This window comes from Chiloscyllium plagiosum, unplaced genomic scaffold (genome assembly GCF_037043375.1).
Source record: "Chiloscyllium plagiosum isolate Xiang-an unplaced genomic scaffold, Cpla_swu_hap1 HiC_scaffold_2, whole genome shotgun sequence".
Lineage (NCBI taxonomy): Eukaryota > Metazoa > Chordata > Chondrichthyes > Orectolobiformes > Hemiscylliidae > Chiloscyllium > Chiloscyllium plagiosum.
Window position 1 is genome coordinate 120,152,441 of NW_028270140.1, and position 21,739 is coordinate 120,174,179.

Below are 21,739 nucleotides of genomic sequence, written 5' to 3' on the forward strand. Positions count from 1 at the left end.
TGCACTTTACTGGGAAAGGTAGAGTGTGTCACTGGGAGGAGAAAGTGAGGTCTGCAGACGCTGGAGATCAAAGCTGAAACTTTATTGCTGGAACAGCACAGCAGGTCAGGCAGCATCTAGGGAACAGAAGATTCGACGTTTCGGGCACATGCCCTTCTTCAAAGTGTGTCACTGACCTTTGATCTGAGCTATAATTGAGGGGGCAAGTGGGCCCCACGTGAAAGCCAGACTTGGAGCAATCTTCAGTGTCTCTCATACATATGGTCAGTTTTCCTCAAAATTCACTCACACTTCAAGTATTATACCATCTGAAAATTCTAAAATTGCACCGTGCAGAGAAGGATCTAGGTCGTGAAAAGTATATGCTCTAAGACCAATTCCGAGGGCCTCTATACCTTTGATTCAATGAGCTGACCTTTCTCACGAGTCTGTTGCAATCATATTATGAGCTATGAAGACTTCAAATTCACAATGCTAAACTCACAAGTAACACCTTCCTAGGAAATAGCAACTGAAGGAAAAAAATAATAATATATTTAAGAAAGGAAAAGGAAAGCCTGAAATGGGTGGCAAAACCAACCATGGGCATAAGTATTAAAGAAAAGATGTGTGTCCATGGTTGGTTTGCCGTTCAGAAAAGACATTTTACATGCACGGCCCAGTGTATAAATGGAAGGCTGGGCAAGTTCATTACCTGGACATATGGTTTGTGATGTGGGTGATGCTAACAGTATGGGTTTAACTCCCACTCTGGCTGAGGTTACAATGAAGGCTTGGTGACCCTCAGGTTAAAGCATCAACTGTCTCTCTAATGAGAGAGTAACCCTGTGTTCTGTTAAGATTTATCTAAAGTTTGACTCATGACACTTCACCTGTCGCTCAGCTGAAATCATTATACTTTAAGCATGAGTGCTTACACAGTACAATACTTCACTAAAATGAAATGGTACATGTGACCATGGTACATATTTTGATCATGTTAACATTTCAAAAGATGAAAAGATCTTCATGCAGTGGTCAGTGGCTTGGACATCTTTAATTGCTCATCAACACATACCAATACTATCCCCCAGTAACCTGTGGTAGAATCTGAGCAAACCAGTGTCGGTGGAAGAACTGCAGCAACCAAATGGATGAAAATCAACAAAGTTTAATTCCTAATGGTATTCCAACCAAGGTCCAAAAGACCATAAGACATCGGAGTAGAAATTAGGCCATTCGGCCCACTGAGTCTGTTCCACCATTCAATCATGACTGATAAGTTTCTCAACTCTATTCTCCTGCCTTCCTCCTGTAACACTTGATCCACTTGCTAATTAAGAACCGATCTTAAACATACTCAATTACCTGGTCTCCACAGCCTTCTGTGGCAACGAACTCCACAGATTCACTAATCTCTGGCTGAAGTTTCTCATGATCTCCATTCTAAAGGGTCTTCCCTTTACTTGAAGGTTGTGCCCTTGGGTCCTAGTCTCTCCTACCAATGGAAACATCTTCCCAACATCCACTCTGTCCAGATCTTAAAAGCTGGAGGGCTTTTGCTCACATTAAGACACCATAACTCATCCTAGGGATTTGCAAACCCCTCTGTCTCTTCAATAGAGTCACCAAAACAAAATGTATTACCTAAAATACTTTTCAGCCAAATATTCCACCTCTGATATGTGGTGAAGGATAGATTCTGGATAATGTCAAGCACTTTCCTTTTCATGGCAGCCACCTCTCCTAAAAAGGTCGGTGTCAACTAGGGCTCCAAATTCAGATCATCTGCGCCAGCTCAGCCTTCTACAAATTGCAGCAGTGAATGTTTGACAACCATGTTCTCCACAAGTCAACAAAAGTCATGGTGTACATAGCAATAGTGATCACAATACCTGCCCTGCAGTGAGACCTGGACTGTGCATCAGAGACATCAGAAATTCCATCAACATTTCAGCCACTTCCTCTGGACTCAAAGGTGAAACTGCTAAACAAAATTAGTGTGTTTCTTGCTCCACAAACAAATGTTCAGTAAAACTCCTACAAAATAAATTACATTGGACAAGACAGTGTCTGGCTGGCCAAAAGTATACCCCCTGCCAGGTCCTGTTTTCTCAACTCTGGAATAGCCAGTATTACAGGGGAGGACAAAGGAAACACTACTCAAGCTCTATGTGAAATGTGGTAGCATTGACATTAATGACTGGAGAAGCTTACCTAAATGCAGTCAACCTGTCCATAAAGCTGCACCATATTTTGAGTCCAAATGTCTGGGTAATGAGAGACAGCGAAGAAAAGGAAGCAAATCCTGCATTTTAGATCCAACAACCTCATGAGATATTCTCTTCTCTTACCCAATTGATCCATTCAGTCACAAAACCAAACCTGACCAAATCTCCTGGCCCTGAATAGACATCATTGTTGAATTGTGGGACAGATGAAGACAACAAAATGTAAGGTAACTGAATACCTTACTTCAGCCTTATAAATGTTACTTTAAATTGTCAATTTTCAACTTCTTTGGATCAAACACCAAACAAAAGAAAAAGGGAAACACAGCAATGCTCATCAGCTAATCAACTCTCAGCTATCCTGCGATGTTACCATTTGACTTCTTTTTACTTCTTCAAACCCTGCCACATCCAGGTCATAGCAAAGGAGAGACTTGGTATCAGCAAAGTCCTCACCAACTCTGTTGCTTTTCAAAAATAAAAGCTCAATACTCAGACAATGCATCAGGACAGATGCAATAGTAGGTGGGGAGTGGAAGTATACAGATCCTTAGGAATTGGGCAATAGGTTTAGACAGTAGATTTGGATCGGCTCAGGCTTGGAGGGCCAAAGGGCCTCTTCCTGGACTGTAAATTTTCTTTGTTTCTTTGATCTTTGTTCCATTGTTTCTGGCTCTTGTTTAGCTCTAATTTCACCAATCTAAATCAAAGCCACAAAAACTCAAACAATGACTTCCCACCACTACTTGAACAACTCAGGACTGACCCAAGGATTAGCCCTCTTAAATTTATGCTGTCACTTAGCAATACCTTGTAAGCAGAAGGACATTGGAACATTGAACAATGAAGCAGGAGTAGGCCATTTGGCCCTTTCAATCTGCTCTGCTATTCATTACAATTATAGCTGATCTCCCAACTCAGTACCCTCTTCCTGCTTTCACCCCATACACTTTGATCGCTTTAGCCCTAAGAACTATATCCAACTCCTCTTTGAAAACATTCAATGACTTGGCCTCAATTGTTTTCTGTGGCAGAGAATTCCACAGGCTGACCACTCCCCTAGCAAAGAAATTGCTTCTCATCTCAGTCCTAAAGGACCTTGTATCCTTCGAATGTAACCCCTGGATCTGGACTCCCTAGTGATTGGGAACATCCTTCCTGTGTTTATCCTGTCTAGTCCTGTAAGACTTTGAGAGGTTTGAGAGACTCACCCCTCATTCTTCTGAACTCCAATGAATGTAATCCTAATCAAATCCACTCTCTCTTCATACTTCAGTCCTACTATCCCAGGAATTAGTCTGGTAAATCTTGGTTGCACTCCTTCCATAGACCAAAACTGAACACAATACTCCAGGGGTGTAGCCTCACCAAGATCCTTCACAATTGCAGCAAGATACCTTTGCTCCTATACTTAAAATTCTCTTGTTGCTCAACATACTGATGGTTGAGCTAACTCCATGCAATTGCCTGGATGGCCGGCTTGCAATACAGAATTACACCAACAGCACAGGTTCAATTCCTGCACTGGCTGAAGATGCCATGAAGATTCCACCTTCTCAACCTCACCCCTTGATCCAAGCATGGTGACAGTCAGTTTAAACTCTCCACCAATCATCACTCCCTAATGAGAGGGCAGCCCTGTGGTGAGACTAGGGAAACACTACCCTTATGAAGGCAGAACCAAATTATGTATGGATTTGTTCCCCATTACAACTCCCCCCATTTGGAGCAGGTTATTCGCAGGAAAGAGATTTTATCCTCTTTCGCCAAAAGAAACCCAGATACTGAAAGGAGGCATTTTTGGAAGACTTAATGGTGGTGGTGTTTAAAGAGTATCCACACACCACCCTAGAATAAATTTGATATCACAGCAAGAATTTACCATTTGCATTCATTACCCATGATCAATTGTCACTGACAGTCTACTAATTCTATAACCTCTGCTGGCAATCGCATCAAGTGTCTAGATTTATATGAAGCTACAGCAGTAGTGCATGCAACAAAATGAACATTGAAACACTTGTTGCAATTGAATAAAAGTCTAAATATCTTGTTCAAGATTCAAAGCAATCAGTATAAAATCATTGCAAATACAAAAATTGATTTTGCAAGCTTTTCTCATGATAGTCCCACATCACAGCATCTTTTCTACTACAGATGAACCCATTCAATTAGTTTACAAATCCAAAGATTTTCCAACATCAGTTCTAAACTTCTTTTTCTATTTAAACTCACATTCATTACACCTCTGTCACCACTTAGCTTTATGTAGTAACTTGAACGGCTTCATTACACAATGGCAAAAATCTGCCCCTAATGGATATATAGTACACTAGAAAATTTTGAATGAAGCATCCCAATGCTCGAACCGACCAAGGGTCTTGTTACACCAGTGGCAGAATTCACTATGGTGTTTTAGAAAGCTTAAATCTATTTCTAAGGACATGAAATCCAAAGAGGAAGTGAAATAGTGAATAAATCAAACTTGACACAGCATTTGGATCAATCCTTGTATTACTGCATATCATAAATTCAAACCTTTTCTACATTAAAAAATCTATTTTATGAAATAGAATAGTCACCTATCTTGTTTGGAGTCGGCAATCTCCTACTTCCTGCATGTTATTTCATGTTTTGTTGACGTGGAAAACATTCTTTGTATATAAATACTCAACAGCTTTGTATAAAAATACTGAAGATGGCCAGTACTGCCAAATGTGACACTTCCATAAAAGCTTAAGATTAGTAATACCATGCTATTAAAAGGTCTTTTAACCACCAGTGGAAACATAGCCAACAACAGTTATGCATTCAAAATGGACCTGGTGTTTGTGATTTTTGAGACGATTTGTAGCTCAGGTTGAGATTCAGGTTATAAGTTTGCTCACTGAGCAGGAAGGTTTGTTTCCAGATGTTTCGTCACCATGCTAGGCAGCATCACCAGTGAGCCCCCAGTGAAGTGCTGGTGTTCCATCCCTTTTTCTGTTTGTGTGTCTTGGTCTATTAAGGTGGGTGATGTCATTTCTGGTTCTAACAGTTTGGTAAATAGGGTCCAAATCTGCGTTTATTGATGGAGCTCCGGTTTGAATGCCAGGCCTCTAGGAATTATTTTGCGTGTCTCTGTTTAGCCTGTCCTAGGATGGACGTGTTGCCCCAGTCAAAGTGGTGTCCTTCTTTGTCTGTAAGGATACTAGTAATAGTGGGTCATGTCTTTTGGTGTCAACACCTTCGACACACAGGTAAGGTAAGCTCTAGAAGGACTCAATAGACAGAAATATTGTAATCCTACCTGCAGACAAAGGGTGCATGACTGTCATCCTTAACATAACACAGGACACTGAAAAGACAAAGTCACTGCTCGCAGATACTGACACTTAGGTGGCGATAGACCCGACTCCACAGCTAGATTCTCAGCTTCATTGAAGCAGCTTCATAAATTAGGCCAGATTAACAAGACTGATCTCCAAACAATGAAACCTGATGGAGCCAACACACTCACTTCTAACGATTACCCAAGGTAGACAAACCAATGGTTTTGAAAATTTGAATTTTGGTAAATTTTAGTTGGAGGGTTTTATCCGACTAGTATTACAGAAGGGGAAGGTAAAAGATAGGTTAGAGGAAGGTACTGTAAATAACTTAGAATAATTATTCTGTTATACTTGAATAAAATTGTTAATTTTTACTTTAAATAGTTCTTGGACTCTCAAATGTTCACAGATTACTGAACAGGATAAATCTTGTGTTGCTGGTTTGATATAACCAGGAGGGTTTACCCAGTGACATAACACGGGCAAAGGAACTCCATCGAAAACTGAAATACCTCGAAGACTCATGCCACTCCACCCAAGGTCCAAACTTGTGTGTGTATTGATGGAGTTCCGGTATGAATGCCAGGCCTCCAGGAACGCCTGAGTGCGTCTCTGTTTAGCCTGTCTGAGGATGGATGTGTTGTCCCAGTCGAAATGGGACACCCGAACACCAAAGACACCAAGATAGAAGAGGACAACATAATAGTCTCCTTTGACGTTAAATAGCCCTATTCACATCAATTAACATCAACCTGGCCAAAAAAAACACTTACCCCACTACTAGACGAACCAAGGACACAAACACCAGACAGCACCAACTTCATCAGCAAGGACAACATCCTGAAGCTAGTAGAAATGTGCCTCGCTACCCACTTCACCTTAAATGACACTACCTAGTAACAAATCAACGGAACACCCATGGAATCATCAATATTAGGCTTCTCAGCAGAAGCAGTAATGCAAAGACTTGAATGAACAGCCCTCTACATGGTCCAACCCAAACTCTGAGTCTGCTACATGGATGACACCTTTGTCATCACAAAACGGAACAAATTAGAGGAAACCTACATTACCATCATCAACATCCTTACTGGCATAAATTTCACAAAACCAGAACAGACTTCCCTTCCTAGATGTCACAGTGGAACAAACAGTTAATGGAGAATGGCAGACCAACATCTACAGGAAAACAACACACAAAGACCAGATACTTAACTGCAGAAGCAATCATCCCAACACCCACAAACAGAGCTGCATCAGGACATTAGTTAAACAGGCTACAACATATTGCAGCACTCAGGAACTATGAGCAGCAGAAGAAAAATACCTATACAACATATTCAAGAAGAACGGGTACCCGATAATCACAGCCCAATCCTTAAATAACAGACCCAAACAAGTAGACACAACATAGTCAGAAACCCTAGCCACACTATCATACAAAGACATCTCTGAGATGACTGCCAGACTACCCCAGTCCCTTGGCATCATGGTAGCTGACCAAACCTACCAACACACAAACAGCTACTGATGAACCTAAAAGGACCCTATACCAACAACCAGCAAAACAAATGTCATATACAAAATACCCTGCAACAAACACTAAATTGGACAGGCAAGCAGGAAACTAGCCACCAGGATACACGAACACCAACTAGCCACCAAAAGACATGACCACCATCACTAGTATCCTTACATACAGATGAAGGAGGACACCACTTCGACTGGGACAACATATCCATCCTAGAGACAAGCATGGAAATTCCAAGAGGCCTGGCATTCAAACCACAACTCCATCAATAAACACATTGATTTGGACCCCATTTACCAAACTCTTAGCAAAAAAACTGGAAACGATATGACCAACCTTAATAGATCAAGACACAAACAGAAAGCATGACAGAACACCAGAGCTTCACTGGAGGCTCACTGATGTTGCTAAGCAAGGTGATAAAACATCTGAAAACAAACCTGCCAGCTCAGTGAATAAACTTATAACCAGTACCTGGTGCCTGGGACTGGAAAAGCAATGTTCTTCTAGGACTGATACATTAAGTTTTGGGAACAGATTAGCCACAGAAGAGTTGGGCATTTTCTCCGATAATGCAGTGCATCACACAACTGTCACAGTGCAGAAGGGGCCAGTTTGCACCGCAATTGAATGATTCATTCACCTAGTGCCATTCCCCAAATTTTCCCTATAAGCCTGCACTTTATCCTTCTCGGGCAATAGAAAAGAAATAGAGTAGCTTGCTAAGCCAGTTTAGAATCAAGCACATGCTGTGGATCTGCTATCACATGAAGGCCAGGCTAAAAGATCACTGATTCTTTTCTCTAAAGGCCATCATTGAACCAGATGGTTACAACAATCCAATACATTCCTCATGGCCACTATTCAAAACGTACACTTATGCATGCAGGGTGCGTACACGCATGCATAGAGTCATAGAGATATACAGCATGGAAACAGACCCTTCGGTCCAACCATATATTCTAGAACCTGGGTACTGTCTCAGATTGAGGGACAAACCAAGGCTGCCCACATCAAATGCAAAGGACACAAAATTTTTCAAGCAATGTTGAATATTGCAAGGATATCCAACAAAACATACAGTAACTCTCAGCAACAAAACAGCACATCTTGTCACTGTCCTAAATGTAAAAATGAATTAAGAAACATGTAAATTTAAGAATGATTTGAAGGATGTTGAATCAGGAAGATATCAAATAATTTTCCCCATTAACATGAAGGAGACATCCTATAAAGGTTTGGCAACAGTACACTCAAAGTCCTGCAGCTCAGAAAAACATTCAGATACTAGCTGGTTAATTCTTTGCATAGGATTTTCAGGCAGAAGAATATGCATAGTGTTGTTTTTATACAAGCAGCTTTTGGTCAAGCTTAAAAATAACTATTGATACCTGTTAAAATTTTAAGAGCACTTGATGTATGGTTATGTAAAATGAAGAGGGTAAACAGGCACAATTATTGACAACTCTCCCAGGTAACTACTCATTGGATTGTGCTCTGTTCAGTTTTAGAACAGCTGACAGTGGTGAGGGTAGAAAGTAATTACCTGCCTTAAGAATTTTCTCCCTGGTACAAACCGGGGCTGATTTCAAAACAGACTAGAAGTTTTGCAGCAGGCAAATATCCTTCACTAGGTAGAACCGATAAACAGTTTACAAAAAGAAGATCAAATGCCATTGACACAAATATGTATGTTCCCCACCTTCTGCCAATGCACTTTTGCCTTTGTAAGTGTGCAAGTACTTTTGAGAAACAGCAAACTAACTTATAATTTGTTAAAATTGAACACAAAAGTATAATTCAAAAAAACAAACAAACCTATTCTTTCATGTCTTAAATTGCCAGCAGTTTTGAAAAGGATTTTGAAAAATGCGTTGTTTATATTAATAGTATTCAACTGTTTCACCCACTTTCCTCACAATGTACTTAATGATGGGCTTTTTGCCTAGCTTTTACCAGGACTATGAGAACTGGGGCAGTAAGAACTCCATAATCTGAAGGACAATGTCAAGAGTACACAAAAGCTTATGTCTGCTGGGACTTACCTTAAATTCACATGGTAGACACTGACAAGATTACAAATTCCTTAAATTCCTTAAATTAACATGGTACTTTTGTTATCTACCCAAGTATGTAACAATCACAGAAACTGGTGAAACTAGGTCTGGACAGAAAGCAGAGCTGACATTTCAAGTCAGGCAATTCTCTAAACTACTTCTTTCTTCCAACAGATGCTGCCAGACCTGCTGAGTTTCACAAGCAATTTCTGTTTGCGCTTCTGATCTCCGGCATCTGCAGCTTTTAAATTTATGTATGATCATTGTTGTATTTGTCAATAAAATAGGACCTTAAAGATGCTTCCAGGAAGATGTCACCTATCGCCATCAACCTCTTCAAAAGAAGAAAGTTTAGGGCATTGCCCTAATGGGATACTTAGTGCTTTAATAGCTGTCCAGATTGAGAAACTTTAAGATTGAGGATATGTGGTTGGTAGTATACTGCAATCAGAATTCAACTTGGTCACATTCCACAGTCAAAAATAATTAATGTTTGGGATTGGGAGAGAAGTGACCAAAGAACAAAAGATGACAAACTTAACTGCAACAGGGCATGGTTCTCCCAACAGGAGAAACAAAACCTGTAGGTGGTCCTGCTTCAAAAATGATGATTCTAAAACAGTGAAAAATAACTAAGGCACAATTTTCTAAGAAAAGACAACGTGTTAAGTGAATTTCTTTTCGTCTCATGAGGATGAAGCAAATTTCCAACTATACAAAGAAGGTAAACAGCTAAAAATGATTGAAATTTAGTTGCAATAGTTACATTTCTAAAACTAGAAGCTTTCAGCAAGTCACATGTATAAGTGAGTTTAAAGGCTTTCAGAACATTGCATTAGTAATGGTAGGTTTACGGTATGGCATGCCGTTATGTTACTATACCAGTGATGCTTGGATTAACGTATTCCATAGAAATGCTAACAGCACACAATTGTATTTCACAGCCAAGCTGTAATTTGGCTCTTTTCTTCCTTAATATCAAAGCAACGTTGAAAACGAGGGCATAAAGTTTGATTTGAAGAAATGTTATGTAATTCTTTACTCAAATTTTAATAAATTGATGTTCATGACAAGAGCAATTTTTAAATATTACTGCAAGAGTGTCATGCAGCTGGTACACTGTCATAGGTCAGGGAATAAGTTATAGTCAGCAAACATCACCAACACTATGAAGATGTAGACGCAAACCCAGGTGAAGTAGTCAAGAGAAGTGAGCTGCAGAGAAGGACCACTCTGAGTTTGTACAGTACCTGGGTGCTGAATCTGTGATCATCTGAGGCACTGACTAGATCAATGGAAGACATGGAGGAAGAGCGACTAAAGGGCTACCACAGAGACAGACAAAGAAAAACCCAGTTCAGAACAACAGCACAACAAGGCATTCAAACATTAACCTCACCACAAAAAAATGCATTAAAGAGCCAATAAGCTTTAAAGAAATGACAACAGCCGCAATGATATCATGCAACTATGTACCATACTCATGGAATCCTGAAGTCGACAATTCTACGATAATAGCCACAATCAAGTGCAAATATTTGATGCCTTATCTTTTAAGTACATAAAACAACTAGTGCCTTGTTTTAAAAATGATTGTGATGCATATAAAAGGTAGTATATGAGCCAACAAGCACATATTATAGTACTTCTGCACAACATTTTTGTCTCAACTACTTCTGATATTGGAAAAAAGTATTAGCTTTAGTGATCTGGTGAAATCCACAAAATCCTTATGCAAAGCTTTCTCTTAAATATTACTTTTCAAAAATTGAAGGCATTTAGATATATTCTTAATAATCCTCCAGATAAAAAGACTGAAAAATGGCAAAAGTAACTATCGTTTTCATACAAGTAAAATAGTTTGTCAACTGCAAAAACAAATTTCATTTAAAATGTTGCAATGGCCTTAAACTGGTTTCATATGTTGTAGAGCTAAAAATGTACATCAATTCTTTACCAGCTTGCAAATGCAAAATCAAATGGATTTCACTATTAATAAAACTGGTTCATCAAAACAAATTACGAAAAAGAAACTAAGGAAAAGAGATCTCACTGCCACAATAGAAAACAATCACGACAACTTCTGAATGGCATTTAGAATGAGATAGTTGAGAAGAAGAAAGTTTCCAATAACTTTCAAAGTCCCTCATTTTTATGCATTGAGCAAACAGAATCAACAATTAGAATGGATGACCAAATTTACACATCATGTACCATGACCATGGATTTTTGGATCACATCACCCAAGGGATGACTAGTTCAGGCTTTTCAGCACATCCTGTTTATTTCATTGACACTGAATTTCAAAATTCCCTCTTTTCCCCCTCCCATGCTGATACTTCGCACCAGGCAGAGAGTCTGGTTACATTTATGAAAGTATCAACTAACCAACACTACCACAAGCAGTGCTTCAGTGACATCACAGGAGGAGTCGGCAACTAACTGGAGTCAAATCCTCACATTGCATTCTCCATAGGAACTGCTGATTTCAGCCTTCTCCAATAAAAAGTTTAAAACAATTATATACTTTTTCAAAATTTTTATTTATAGATTAGAATCTCAGCGGCAAATGAGGATTTTGCTAGCAAAATACACAGAGTAATGCCAATACTAAAACAATTTCCTACATACCAATGAAATGATCAGGTCACCATACCTGTTTGGCAAATCTGTGTACACCAACTGCCGTGAAGGAATCACCAAATGGTAGAGCAGCTGACCAATGAATTCTTGACTTCTCCGTGTGAGACTAAAAATTGAAATTATTACAGAACTCAGTTACAAACCAAAAGTACCACTGATTCTTCGATCTGACTGATGTTGCTATGAGCAAAAGCGCATGCCAAAAAGGCTTTAGTGATTGCAGAAGGTTGATTAGAATATATAAAACATGAAATAATTTTAGAACTACAATGGAAAAATACCTGTTCTTCAATTTTGTCTTGTCTGTCAAGAGCAGCTTCAACAGCATCAAAGAATTCTTCCTCATTTATCAAACTGTTCGGACCTTCCTAATAAAGCAAAGCATTCCAATAAAAAAGTGAGCTGAAGGGACTTGCATTCATATACTCTCTTCACATCTCAAATACCTTAAAAACACTGGATTTACAATGAATTACTTTGAAACACAGCAGGTCATATAGTGCAATCCCAATACTAATATAGAATAAACAGCAACTACAAAGACTCTACAAACAGCAACAGAATAACAGTTAAATAAAACAAAAAGCAGAAATTCCTGGAGAAACTCAGCAGGCCAAGCAGCACCTGTAGAAATAAAGTAAAGATAATGCTTCAAAGTCCAATGACATTTCAGATGTTCAGGGGAATGAGGAAGGGTTTCTGGACTCACTGTTAACGCTGTCTCCACAGATGCTGCCAGATCCATTGGTTTCTCTAGCAAATTCTACTTTTGTTTACTAACAGTTAATCTGCTTTTGTGCTACTGGTTGAGGTTAAACAGAACACTTCAAATTTCATCATGGGATCTTTAATAGCCACTAAAATAGACAAGCACTTTAATTTTAATACTTGAAAGAATTTTTAAAACAGAAAAATGTATCAAGAAATGCAGCATTGCACCAGCTTTGGTCTGTCAGCCAGGATTTGCAGATTGTAGCACACAGCTCACACTTCAGCAAGGAACTCATCAGAACGTTTTGAGCGGATGAGTGCAGAAATTAGTTGAGCTGGGCCCATCAGGAGATGTGCTGTTTAATAACTTTTAGATCAGCAAACCCAATATTAGTTTTGTTTTAAAATAAAAAAATTAAATGAGACAGGATAGATATATCTCCAGAACCTTATGTTTATTAGTCCAGGCGTTGGAATGGTTTACCACAATTAACCAAGTTCCTTGCTCCCATTGTCATTTGGTGATCCCTAAAAGGAAGTCTTTTACATGAAAACTGGATGGTAACAGGATCAAGTCCTAGTTACATGACTTCACCAATTGCTCAATTGTGAAGAAAGGTAATGTAAGGAAAGATATTGAAATGCAACAATAAAATCATAACCAGCTTCAATCAGCATGTTTATAAATTGTGGGAGATTCAAACGTAAAAATCAAAGTAGGCTCAAAACTTCGCTAAAATAAACAAACTTTCAAAGATACTGTCTAATGTCCATGTCGTCAAAATGTTCACAACTAGGAAGGCGTTCAATCAATAAAACCCAACATTCCCAGCGTTCAAGACAGTTACTCTGTGGGAAAAATCCTAAGTACTGTTGACTGGTATGTGGAAACAAGTTTGGTAAGCCACAAGATTTCCTATCACTATTTTCTTTTTGGGTTATCTTTCTATTCAATCCAGACAGCCAGAATTTGACAGCAAGCTCAAAAAAAGCCAAGCAATTTGGCTGGAGGGAAACGGATTGACAATTTGAATTCTTACCTCATAATCAGGTCCACCAAAGTGGCATTTTTTCTTAAGCTCTGACAATGCATTCTTGTAAGCATCTTCCACTCTTCGCCTCTTTTCAATTTCCTGGAAGTTCAAAGATTAAAAGTACATATATTTTTCAGTTGACTGTGCATCAGACGTTGTACAAGATTTACAAAAAAACTATTTGCAGCTCAGTGGCCATTTAGTTTATACATTAATTATATAACAAATAAAGTTCACACACAAAATATAATACGTCAAACCTTGTCCCAATGACAGACAGCTGTGTCTCGTAAGTCTCATTCCAAACTACAGGGCTTCCACTTTTCACTCAGTCCAGATAGGTAAATTGCTGTTCATATTTTAAATTGTCTTTACAGAACAAAGTTACACTTTCTTCTTTTACAGAAGAAATATACACCAGTTCCTTAAGGTATTAGGGCAGACGATTAAGAAAGGACATGGTATACTTGCCTTTATTAGTTGAGGCATACAGTTTGAACAGTTAGCTTATGCAGGAAAGGTTGGTTAGGCCATAGCTAGGAATATTGTGCGCAGTTCTGGAATCAACATTATAGGAGACATGTGATAGCACTAAAGAAGGTACAAAGGAGATTTACCAGTTGGTGCCTGGGTTGAAGAATTTCACTTCGGTAGAGAGTTTGGACAGTCTGAGGTTGTTTTTCTTTGAGCAGAGGAGATGGAGAGGTGACATGATTGTGATGCACAAAATTATGGAGGGATATAGATGGGAAGAAACTTCTCTTCGGAGAGGGATTAATGACTAGGGGGCATAGATTTAAGTTAAGTTAATGGGCAGAATGTATAGAGGGGTGAGAGAAAAAACTTTTTCACCTCGAGAGTGGAGGCAATCTGGAACTCACTGCCCGTAATGGCGGTAGAGACAGAAACGTTCAACATTGAAGCAGTTAGATGTGGACTTGCAATGCCAAGGCATACAAGACTATGGGCCAAATGCTGAAAAATATGTTAGAATATTTGAATGGCTGTTTTTTGACTGATCTAGATGCAATGTGGGACCCTTTTCTGTGTTACAGATCTTTGATTCTATAAAGACCAAAGACAATGCTTCAAAGGAGCTTCATTTGAAGTGGGGCAGCATTGGCATTAATGACTGGGAACCCCATCCTAATCATTCAATTTGATGACAATCAAGCTGAGTCTGATGCTTTATGAAGTTTAGCAGCTGAAAAAAAAGGAAAGGAAGGAAATCAAGTACTGCACTCCAATCCCACTATTTTGTGGAACATTCTGTCCCATTTTCCCAAGATCTGAGTGTCAAGGATTTGACCTCTTCAGTCACAAGAACACCCAAGGCAGGAATTCACAAACCTGAGTAGATTTTATCCTTTAATTCAGGTACAGCCAGCAACAACGACGACAAAAGGAACTGAGTTTTTTAAACATCATTTTTGTGTACAAAAGCTAGCATCAAGAAACATTAAAGGCCTGGACATGCCTCTTGAAGATAGCAATATCACAGCATCATTGCTGGGACAAATATTCCAGGAAATAGGTTACTTTGTAGTCAGTATGAGAGGAAATGTAACTTTTTTTGTGAAAGATAACAATATCTGAGAAGCTTAAAGTTCTCCTTTCTACATCATACAATCATTCATTGACATGATTTTTTTCCCCAATTTAACTCGTGCACAAACATAATCCTGAGATCACTACGTACTACCTCAAACGAACTCATTTCTCTGCAAACCTACAACCTACTCTACTATGTCAACTGGTTTTTCTCCCTTTAGAGATTTTCCACCTGTTTGCTTGTTTCTCATGCTTTCATATGTCTCTACAAAGAAAAAATACATTGTTACACACACAATGATAAGTATTTGTGGAAATTCATAATTTTAAAACCAAAATATTGTCAACGGATTCTTTCAATGTTACCTTATCAATTCTCTTCTGCCAGCTGTCTTCTCGCTTTACCATCAGTTCAATGCAGTGAGAAAGTGTAGCCAGAATTCCTGCTGTAGTAGCCTTGAAGGTGATTGCTTCACCTTTAAAATCTATTCCATTAATCCCTTTGGGTGTCACACATGGAAATACTGTACAGTGGATATCAAAATACATACAAGATTCTGAGAATGTAAAACTCAATTGGTTGAAAGAAAGCCGGGACAGTAACATGTAAATCAGTTAATAATCTTTATAAACAAAAATACAACACCAAAATAATAGATGATGTAAAAGTTCAAGTATTTCGTAACATAAGACCCATTTTCAAATGATAGGTTCATTTCACATTTTTCAACAGTGAAAGGAAGGATCATTGAAGCCATTCATTCAAGGTCACAAGAAGCCCAGTTCGAGAAACACAATAATTGTTTTGCTTCAGCAGCTTTGTTTCAATTGAAAAAATATTTTATTACTCTGACATTCACGGTTGGTGCGTTGCCTCCCAGGTGCCAGGGTTCGTGAGGTCTCTGATCGTGTTTCTGGGATCCTTAAGGGGGAGGGGGAGCAGCCCCAAGTCGTGGTCCACATAGGCACCAACGACATAGGTAGGAAGAGAGATGGGGATATAAGGCAGAAATTCAGGGAGCCAGGATGGAAGCTTAGAGCTAGGACAAACAGAGTTGTTGTCTCTGGTTTGTTGCCAGTGCCATGTGCTAGTTAGGCGAGGAATAGGGAGAGAGGGGAGTTGAACACGTGGCTACAGGGAGGATGCAGGAGGGAGGGTTTTGGATTCTTGGATAATTGGGGCTCTTTCTGGGGTAGTGGGACATCTACAAGCAGGATGGTCTTCATCTGAACTAGAGGGGTACCAATATCTTGGGGGGGAAATTCGCGAAGGCTATTGGGGTGGGTTTAAACTAATCCAGCAGGGGGATGGGAACCTAAATTGTAGTTCAGGTATAGAAAAGGTTGAGAGTAGGGAAGTCCAAAATCAAGTTTCAGGGATGCAAGATGACGCAAGCATGAGGTTGGTTTGAAGTGTGTCTACTTCAACGCCAGGAGCATCCGGAATAAGATGGTTGAACTTGCAGCATGGGTTGGTACCTGGGATTTCGATGCCGTGGCCATTTCGGAGACATGGATAGAGCAGGGACAGGAATGGTTGTTGCAGGTTCCAGGATTTAGATGTTTCAGTAAGAACAGAGAGATGGTCAAAGAGGGAGAGTTATGGCTTTGTTGGTCAAGGACAGTAGTACAGTTGCAGAAAGGATGTTTGGGGACTCGTCAACTGAGGTAGTATGGGCTGAGGTTAGAAACAGGAAAGTAGAAGTCACCCTGTTGGGAGTTTTCTATAGGCCTCTGAATAGTTCTAGAGATGTAGCGGAAAGGTTAGCAGAGATGATTCTCGATAGGAGTGAGAGAGACAGCGTAGTTGTCATGGGGGACTTCAACTTTCCAAATATTGACTGGGAACACTATAGTAGGAGTACTATAGTATAGATAGGTCAGTTTTTGTCCAGTGTGTGCAGGAGGGCTTCCTGACACAGTATGTAGTCAGGCCAGCAAGGGGTGAAGCTACATTAGATTTGGTACTGGGTAATGAGCCCGGCCAGGTGTTAAGACTGGAAGTAGGTGAGCACTTTGGTGGTCGCGATCACAATTCCATTATGTTTACTTTAGTGATAGAAAGGGATAGGTGTATACCACTGGGCAAGAGTTACAGCTGTGGGAAAGGCAATTACGATGCGATTAGGCAAGATTTAGGAAGCATAGGATGGGGAAGGAAACTGCAGGGGATGGGCACATTAGAAATGTGGAGCTTATTCAAGGAAAAGCTCCTGAGTGTCCTAGATAAGTATGTACTTGTCAGGCAGGGAGGATGCTGTAGAGCGCGGGAGCTGTGGTTTACGAAGGAAGTTGTTGGCAGATAGGATTCAGGGTAAACCCGAAGGCTTTCTATAGGTATTTAAGGAATAAAGGAACGACAGGAGTAAGATTAGGGCCAATCAAGGATAGTACGGGGAAGTTGCGTTTAGGGTCAGGGGAGATAAATAAATATTTTTCGACAGTATTCACTCTAGAAAATGACAATGTTGTCGAGGAGAATACTGAGATACAGGCTACTAGACTCGGTGGGATTGAGGTTCACAAGGAAGAGGTATTAGAAATCCTGCAGAGTGTGAAAATAGATAAGTCCCCTGGGCCAGATGGGATTTATCCTAGGATCCTCTGGGAAGCCAGAGAGGAGATTGCTGAGCCTTTGGCATTGATCTTTAAATCATCATTGTCTACAGGAATAGTGCCAGAAGACTGGAGGATAGCAAATGTGGTTCCCCTGTTCAAGAAGGGGAGTAGAGACAACCCTGGTAATTACAGACCAGTGAGCCTTCCTTCAGTTATTGGTAAAGTATTGGAAAAGGTTATAAGAGATAGGATATATAATCTAGAAAATAATAATTTGATTAGGGATAGTCAGCGCGGTTTTGTGAAGGGTAGGTTGTGCCTCACAAACCTATTGAGTTCATTGAGAAGGTGACCAAACAGATAGATGAGTGTAAACCGGTTGATGAGGTGTATATGGATTTCAGCTAGCTTTCGATAAGGTTCCCCACAGTAGGCTATTGTACAAAATGCGGAGGAATGGGATTGTGGGAGATATAGCAGTTTGGATTAGTAATTGGCTTGCTGAAAGAAGACAGAGGGTGGTGGTTGATGGGAAATGTTCATCCTGGAGTCCAGTTATTAGTGGTGTACCGCAAGGGCCGGTGTTGGGTCCACTGCTGTTCGTCATTTTTATAAACTACCGGGATGAGGGCGTAGAAGGGTGGGTTAGTAAACTTGCAGATGACACTAAGGTCGATGGAGTTGTGGATAGTGACGAAGGATGTTGTAGGTTACAGACAGACATAGATAAGCTGCAGAGCTGGGCTGACAGGTGGCAAATGGAGTTTAATGCGGACAAGTTTAACGTGATCCACTTTGGTCAGAGAAACCGGAATGCAAAGTACTGGGCTAATGGTAAAATTCTTAGTAGATGAGCAGAGAGATCTCTATGTCCAGGTACACAGATACTTGAAAGTTCCACACAGATTGACAGAGTTGTTAAGAAGGCACATAGTGTTTTAGCTTTTATTAATGGATCAAGTTCCGGAACCACGAGGCTACAGCTGTACAAAACCCTGGTGCGGCTGCATTCTAAGAAGGATGTGGAAGCTTTGGAAAGGTGCAGAGGAGATTTACTAGAAGGTTGCCTGGTATGGAGGGAAGGTCTTACGAGGAACGGCTGAGGGACTTGAGGCTGTTTTCGTTAGAGAGAAGGTTGAGAGGCGACTTAATAGAGACACATAAGATAATCAGATTTGGAGATGCCGGTGTTGGACTGGGGTGTACAAAGTTAGAAATCACACAACACCAAGTTATAGTCAATCAGGTTTAATTGGAAGCACACTAGCTTTCGGAGCAACGCTCCTTCACCTGGTGTTGTGTGATTTTTAAGATAATCAGAGGGTTTGATAGGGTGGACAGGGAGAGGCTTTTTCCAAGTATAGTGACGGCAAGCACGAGGGGGCATAGCTTTAAATTGAGGCGTGATAGATATAGGACAGACGTCAGAGGTAGTTTCTTTACTCAGAGTAGTAAGGGTATGGATTGCTTTGCCTGCAACGGTAGTAGATTCACCAACTTTAAGTACATTTAAGTTGTCATTGGACAAGCATATGGATGTACATGGAATAATGTAGGTTAGATGGGCTTCAGATTGGTATGACGGGTCGGCGCAACATCGAGGGCTGAAGGGATGTACTGCGCTGTAATGTTCTATGTTCATCTTCATAACTTGAGGTAAAATTGTTAGGACATGACTAAGAGCCCATTTAATCCCTATAATCTTCCATGCATAGTCATAGCAGTTTAGTGAGAAGAGCATATAGTGGAGACGATGATTTTCACCAAATCATGTAGAGATCGAAAGTAGTCTTGCTAACCATATTTGCCATTTAACCATAAAAAGATATCATAAGAAGGGTACGCCCCTGTGTATGTCAGAAAAGGGTCATTAACTCACTCAAAAATTCTGGGGAAGATGAACTTTGCCCTTGCAACTTCAAATTTGAGCGATCACCACAGAGTATTTTCTTTATTTCACTGAGGCACGGTGGCTCAGTGGTTAGCACTGCTGCCTCACAGGGTAAGTTGCTCTTCGGAGGGTCCGTGTGGACTGATTGGGTCGAAGGGCCCGTTTCCAAGCTGTAGGAAATCTAATCTAATCTAATCTAATCTAATTACTTTAAGAATGCCTTCAATCAAGAAACCACATGAAAACATTATATTGGAGGGAAAAAAAACAGAATGGCAATGAACCATTGGGCGAATTGTGCAAAGCATTTGAAAGTTTAGTCAAGAAGATGAGTTTGATAAAGTTTTGGAAGAAGTACAAAGAAAGTATATTAATAGGCAAAATTGTTTCACATCAATGAGTCTTCCCAAAAGCATAATTAGTGGGAGATTTTACAATGTAATCTCAGGTGAGAAGTACAATACAAAATACACTATTCAGTAAACCCTTCACTTCTCTTCTAAAAATCATTATATTTTGCAACATACTGTAATACGGTGAATGTCGAAACAACCATAATTGACCAATGTTTTTAATATCATAGTTATATTCAAATAAATAAAAATAGTGTATGTCGTGAATTATTTTTATAGATCACCACAATTTAGCATCAGCAGCCAAGGGAATATTTCAGTAAAGTAATTATCTACTAAAATGGTATGAAATCTGCTCATAAGATTGAAAGGATCTGGTTTACACATCCAAAAGTCCAGTCAGTGATACAGCACAGAAATGAATTTTTTTTGGAAAAACATACTAATTTAAAAGCAGTAGAAACGTTTTTCATACACAAATATTAAATGTACTACACTAAAAAGTTAGAGCAGTAAAGCAATTAAGCTGCAAATTTTAAAAAAGTACTTGCATTTCTCTTTGCTGCCATTATTATTATGTATAAAATCGCCATCCGACCGCGTGGTTGGAAAAGCATCTTCATCATCTTCCACTACTAAAACAGGAGATTTGAACATTTGATATATTATTCCAGACTTCTGCCAAATAAACCAATTTTTACTCAGCTTCTATATCAGCGTCAGCCTCATCTTCCTACCAGTCCAAGCACGTACACTGCATTCACACATTCCAATAACAGCAGTCTTTAAGTGTTGAGTTTTATGAATGATGCTAAGCTGATGAAAAGCTACAATAGTTACACTTGAATTTCTCTGTATCCATGACTGGTACCAACACTGTTACAGTTACAGAGCAGCACTACCAGGAACGTTGATAAAACAGTTTACCAATGCTCCCAAGGTCTTAACGTATAACTTCAGATATTAACTCTTTACTACAAAATTGGAAAACATACCCAAGAAAGTTTGAACTTTGCTGCGAAAAGTTTAATTCTTGTTATTTAGATTTGTTATGTTTCAAAAGCTTCATAAGAGATAAATATTGCAGTTTAATACCCTAACGACCTGATATATCCACTGAAGTACTGTTTTCTCTGAAAGACAGTAAACACTAGCCTCAAATAGTTACATGAGTAAAATTAAGACTTTTCAAACAAGATTAAAACAGGTATGCAACTCCAAACTTCCAGTAAACCAAACTTTTGTTTTGCAGGGTTTAATTCTGAAAACATTAAAAACCCAAATTACTCTAATTTCTAGAATTGCATGAAAACTCAAAAACATCCAGGTGTTGAGTGAAACGAAGAAATATAGTTGACGTGCTGCTCTGGTCATTTTTCATTTCTTTCTTAAATTCATTAATAAGAATTGCATTTCTTTTTCCCCCCCAAAAGGTATTCTGAAATCATACTGCACCAACAGTTCAAAAATCCCATGCATAAGAAAATATGAATGCACCTTTATCTCTCTGGAGCTCATCTTTAGAGACAGCATCCGCACAAGCGTCAAAGTACTTCTGTAGTGTATCAACTTGTCTGCATAGGATATCACGAAAGGTTTCCATTTCAGCGAGTTTTTCACGTAAGCTATGGCCTTTCTGAAATCAGAAAACAAGTTATTTATGACTCCTGTAGAAATGTGAAGTTTATCATATGTCCTGAGCTTCTACAAATAAATGGTAAAAGAACTACAACAGATAACATAATTAAATTTACTGCAGTCAATTGGAGATGCTGACAGACATAGCAAATAGCTATTGCAATACCAGTAATGACTAGCTGGTACATTGTGCATCTTTAGCAAGCATTTGGGCTCCACCTCAGATTTTTGTCCATATACAAATAAGAAT

General features: G+C 39.4%; 1 protein-coding gene across 5 annotated transcripts in view; it reads right to left on the bottom strand.

Annotated features, from left to right (window-relative positions):
* Positions 1–21,739, bottom strand: part of LOC122556187 (ceramide transfer protein) — a 116,653-nt gene that overhangs the window by 18,570 nt on the left and 76,344 nt on the right. For 3 of the 5 annotated variants that reach the window (XM_088000316.1, XM_088000317.1, XM_088000332.1), the window contains 7 exons: positions 21,349–21,487; positions 20,403–20,486; positions 15,415–15,572; positions 13,504–13,596; positions 12,034–12,120; positions 11,766–11,858; positions 10,360–10,434 (listed from right to left, as the gene is read on the bottom strand). In XM_088000316.1, the coding sequence (XP_087856442.1) occupies positions 10,360–10,434; positions 11,766–11,858; positions 12,034–12,120; positions 13,504–13,596; positions 15,415–15,572; positions 20,403–20,486; positions 21,349–21,487 (729 nt within the window). The remainder of the gene's footprint in view (positions 1–10,359; positions 10,435–11,765; positions 11,859–12,033; positions 12,121–13,503; positions 13,597–15,414; positions 15,573–20,402; positions 20,487–21,348; positions 21,488–21,739) is intronic. The other 2 variants (XM_088000325.1, XM_088000327.1) reach the window with 1 other exon arrangement.